This window comes from Amphiura filiformis, chromosome 16 (assembly GCF_039555335.1).
Source record: "Amphiura filiformis chromosome 16, Afil_fr2py, whole genome shotgun sequence".
In the NCBI taxonomy this organism is placed as follows: Eukaryota; Metazoa; Echinodermata; class Ophiuroidea; order Amphilepidida; family Amphiuridae; genus Amphiura; species Amphiura filiformis.
Genome location: NC_092643.1, coordinates 36,989,734 through 36,994,615, shown reverse-complemented (window position 1 = coordinate 36,994,615; position 4,882 = coordinate 36,989,734). Strand labels below are relative to the sequence as shown.

Below are 4,882 nucleotides of genomic sequence, written 5' to 3'. Positions count from 1 at the left end.
CCCTCTAAATACCCCATTTTTAAACTCCCCTCCTACATGCGTAAGCCATGCGTAGTAACACGCGTAATAGAGCGTAACACGCAAGAGACGACGCGCATTAGACTATGTGCGCACGCGTTTGACTGGGAAACCAATGCGTCTACGTTACTTGAGCTACCAAGAAACATAAACACAAGACAATCAAAGTCATTTTATTTACGCTCGTACTTATGCACGTCGTATACCTGATTTTCTTAAGTAATTTTATTAAATATTTAGTATAAATTTTGTCCAAAATGGGCGTCTTGAAGCGAAAGAATCGAACTTCGGTAAGTACATTTTGTTGTTCCTTGTGATAGGCCTATACATTTTGTTGATTTTCAATTCTTTCATTTGTTTTGTTTACGGGGTCCTGCAGTATTGAAACACAATGTCGTCTACGCGGTCATTTTTGCAACTTTTACAACAAATATTTTACACTTTTTGACCACAAAAGATGGTCAAAATAAAATTTGGACGTAGGATGAAATAGGCCTACGTGTGTAGGGCTTGGCATATTAAAGTTTTCATAGCCAAATACATAAGACGTTTGTTAAATTAAAACGCTTTCTAAGTTCATAAACATATACTTTCATTATACATTTTGTTCCTAGATCGTGTTTCCAAAATCAATTGTAAAAGACACTCTTTCTTTCTTAAGACATAACCAGACCCAAGTTCGTCCCAACTTCGTTTTATAAGATCATGCAGGGTGCACACCAGTAAAAAGCCTCCATAGACTTTCTGTACAAACAGGGTCCGGGAAAACGTCATTTTTTGACTTCAGAGCGACTCAGCTCTTCAAAACTTACTCTTTCTGCAAGTTGAAGGTCAGCTGAAGACATCCAGTCCAGAGAAATCATACGGAGTCCAGTGGTTTATTTTTCAGGAAATTGCCCATTAGATCGCCCTATATAAAATACAGCTTTACGGCGACTCACAAATAGCTTGGTGTTTCTGAAATGTAACACATTTTAAAAGCTTAGCCAAATCTTCATAATAAAAGGTCGGATCCTGCTCATTTTTCACAGACAATATATTTCCCAGGCCTAAATTAGGATTAAATATGAATCAGGGCCTAATGGTTTCTTTTTAAGCCTTTCCTAATCTATTATATTCAGTCTTCTTGCACGTTTCCTCGTTTCAAACACTGTGACTTTTCAAAAAGGATATAGGAGATTCCTATTTACTGGTGTGCACAGGCAGGGGAAACCCCGTTTAATTTGTTCAGAGTTATCAGGACCCTTCTTTCACCGTGACAAAATACTTTCACAACATAGACAATGTGTCATGCATGATTGTTTATCAAACATTTGACTCATTGGTTTTATGTGCGTTATTTCTTCCACTGTTCCAGTCGTTCTCAATTACGAAACCACCTGATGTGAGACACGAAGGCCTACCCAGATCACGAAGACCTGGTGGGATTAGAAGGTTAGTGTTAGGACAAAATGGAAGAGTTTCCGGGTTTACGAGATGCAAAACACTGAATGATAACATTTCAAAATTACGTGATAATCATTATTATGTTTGAATTTCAGCCGACCAAATCAAAAGTTTGTTAAAATGGACTTTAAATGGTAAACGTGAATCCTGTTAAATTTTATCAACTGTTTCAAAAAAAAAAAAAAACCTCTAAAATTAAATGAAAGGCCTAAAATAAAATTCCGCTCAAGAAAATCGCCTTTTATTTCAGTAATGTGTGATTTCATCATATCTGTTAATTTTTCCGATTCAGAACTCTGCTGGATGTTCTGCGGTCATTGTGCTGTATGGTTCGTCAAGATGAGGACCAGCAACCTGGCAGAGAACCCTGTATGTATGAATGCAACACGGAAGACTCGTATTGGAAAGTCTCTGGCTCTGGAACACAGTCACAGGTAGGCAACGTACACTCTTTGAAATACACAGTAATTTTATGACAAGACAAATATTTGAATAAAACAAAACCTATAATACTTGAAAAGGATGGAGAATGCTCTTTACTATTTGCAAAGCGGTTTACCATGTTCATCCCGGGGACGGAAAACACTCTTTACTATCAAATCTGCAGAACATATCGTGTTAATCTCCAACAAACTTAAAAGTTGAAGTTAGATGCCCATGCACTTTAAACTCCGTATAAGAAGCCAGATGAAAGATGGCAGCTTTTAACTGCAGAATTAATTTGGCCTACATGATTATTAGGCTTAAATGAAGTTTCGTAATGACCAGTGGCGGCGCTACGGGGGCAAGGAGGCATTTGCACCCCCCCCCCCCAAGAAAATCCTGGCGCCGCCACTGGTATTGACATACAAGGCGGTTGATTGGATGAGTAACAGTGTATCACTGACGACCAATTGTATCTTTCAGCATGTTCAGGAACCTATTGAAGACATTTCATCATGTTCATCAGCATCATGCAAATTTGATCCCGTGCCTCCATCGGGAAGATCAGAAAAAATCATCGAGTTACTCACAGAGCCCGCCGCAGAGTCCATAGTCATAGACACGCCATCAGCTCCACTGCAACTACCCAAGCAGGTCGCCATCTACAGAGATAGTGACCTGGAGCCAACTGGTAACACGTTTCTTCTTGGCCATGGATCAAGCAGTATAGCCACCTTAAATAAGCTGCGATCCTGCCATGACCCAGTTGCCGTCAAGCGACTCAATCCAACGGAGCCTAGATCCATACTGATCAAGGAAGCCGAAATTCTGCGGAAATTGGATCACTGCATTGCCTTTCCCGAACTGATTGGCTTCATTGACCACAATACTTCACCGGCGATCATTCTTGAATTTGTTGGTGATAAGAGCACACTTACATCAATCTCAATTTTTGACGCCCTAAGCACCTTGACCCCTCAACTGTTGACATCAGAATGGTTGGCTATTGCAAGTGACGTCGCTAGTGGACTCGCCAAGCTACACAGTGCAGGGTTTACACACGGTGACTTACATAACAACAACGTTTTGCTGTGCCGCTCTCCACCGCAACTTCCAAATTCAAAGGGAAGAAAATGGCAGGCCAAGATAATTGACCTGGGATCCGCAGAGCCATTGGATTCGCCTACAGCTCCGTTACAATTATCTGACCAGGACAAGGCTGTATATAGAGAGAGCTTACCTTTCAAAGCGCCAGAATTGATCGAAGGAATAACCGGTCAAACCGAGGCTACTGACACCTACGCCTTCGGGTATCTCATGTATGATGTTGGGTATTTTTGCAAGATTGACATCCTACGGGCTCTGGTCAAAGGATGTATGGATAAAGATCCTAGTCAGAGGAAACAAGTATCAGTAGTTGCCACCGAGCTGTCATTTTTCGCAAAGCGATACCAGCAAAAAGAAAATGATGAAAAACCGTGTGGCGGTGGGCCATTCGGCTATCAGTACCTGGGTTGGGTGGATGCATGGGAGGCGAGGACGGGGCGATCATGGAGGAAGAGCTGTCAAACACGACAGTGATATGCATGTGCCACCATAATGTAAATAAAGACAATGAAATAAGGGTGACGCATAAAAGTGGGATATTTTAATTACGGTACCAAAATCAAAATCGGGGAGGGGCATTGGGGGCATGGGAGGGGGAGGGGCAACAGTTCTGACGTAACATTTTGTGACCTATTTATAAACCATAAACGTATAATATTCTTCTAATCTTGAGTTAAAAATTGCTTAAAATAAAGCAAAATAACAGATCTTCAAGTTGTCATTGTAGATTCTTTCGAACTTGTTGTAATATACCAGAATGAAATTCTGGTCTTTTCAAATCATGAGGATCCAACGTTCCAATTGTATTTCCAATGATCATGAAAACCGATCGATTAGAAGTTATTGACTGAATGTGATTTTAATTGATACAGCCTGTGTATGCTACTAGCAATGCTATCTATAGGGCCTACTGCTGATGGGGATACTGATGACATATATAGCAATGCTGTCTACTGCTGATGGGTGCATTAATGACTTTACGAGCTGATCATGAGTATAGCAATGCTATCTACTGCTGACGGGGTATTGATGACTTACTAGCTATGATAGCAGTAGATAGCATTGCTAGTAAGTTATTCATAATCCCATCAGCAGTAGATAGCATTACTAATGCCCCATCAGCAGTAAATATCGTTGCTAGTAAGTCGCCAATACCCCGTCAGCAGTAGATAAGATTGCTAGTAAGTCATCAATGCCCTCATCAGCAGTAGATAGCATTGCTAGTAAGTCATCAACGCCCTCATCAGCAGTAGATAGCATTGCTAGTAAGTCATCAACGCCCTCATCAGCAGTAGATAGCTTTGCTAGTAAGTCATCAATATCCCCGTCAGCAGCAGATAGGATTGCTATGAAGTCATCAATACCCCCATCAGCAGTAGAAAGCATGCATGCTTAGAAAGTCATTAATATACCTTAAGCAGCAGTAGATAGCATTGCTAGTAAGTTATCAATACCCCATCAATACTAGCCGTAAATGATGCAGGTCGTAAGTCTCCTAACCTATCCGCACGGCCGCTTCTCTGTGCCGATGATGTGTGATGTCGCAAAGGGCCTACAATAATTGCAAATCACACCGTAAATTCTACCTTGAGTAGATAACAAACAAACGAGCAAACAAACAACAAACATGTAGTAACAAAAAAAAATATATCAAATGAAATATCTGATTTATTTATCTATGATTTAAAAAAAAGAAGTTCATACGGTTCCAAAGGGTATCATCAGTAGATAACAAAATATTGTCAACCTTTCTTACCTACTTTCTTTGTATTAAAAAATACTATCTTGAGTAGATCATAAGGGAAAAAACAAACAAACAAAAACATCAAAAACAAACTATCCTAACAGATGTTTTCGAAATGTGTGAAATATTTTCTGTTGTTTTATT

At 40.0% G+C, this 4,882-nt stretch overlaps 1 protein-coding gene across 1 annotated transcript; it reads left to right on the top strand.

The window, feature by feature from the left end:
• Positions 1 to 275: 275 nt before the first annotated feature.
• On the top strand, positions 276 to 3,468 carry LOC140172617 (LIM domain kinase 1-like). Its single transcript, XM_072195753.1, has 4 exons — positions 276 to 308; positions 1,376 to 1,452; positions 1,757 to 1,898; positions 2,371 to 3,468. The coding sequence occupies exons 1-4, from the start codon at positions 276 to 278 to the stop codon at positions 3,466 to 3,468; spliced, it is 1,350 nt and encodes a 449-aa protein (XP_072051854.1).
• Positions 3,469 to 4,882: the final 1,414 nt, after the last annotated feature.

Coding starts and splice junctions, on each gene's coding strand:
- LOC140172617 (XM_072195753.1), top strand. CDS start 276: ATGGGCGTCTTGAAGCGAAAGAATCGAACTTCG. Junction 1,453..1,756: donor AGACCTGGTGGGATTAGAAG/GTTAGTGTTAGG, acceptor TTTCCGATTCAG/AACTCTGCTGGATGTTCTGC. Junction 1,899..2,370: donor GCTCTGGAACACAGTCACAG/GTAGGCAACGTA, acceptor TGTATCTTTCAG/CATGTTCAGGAACCTATTGA.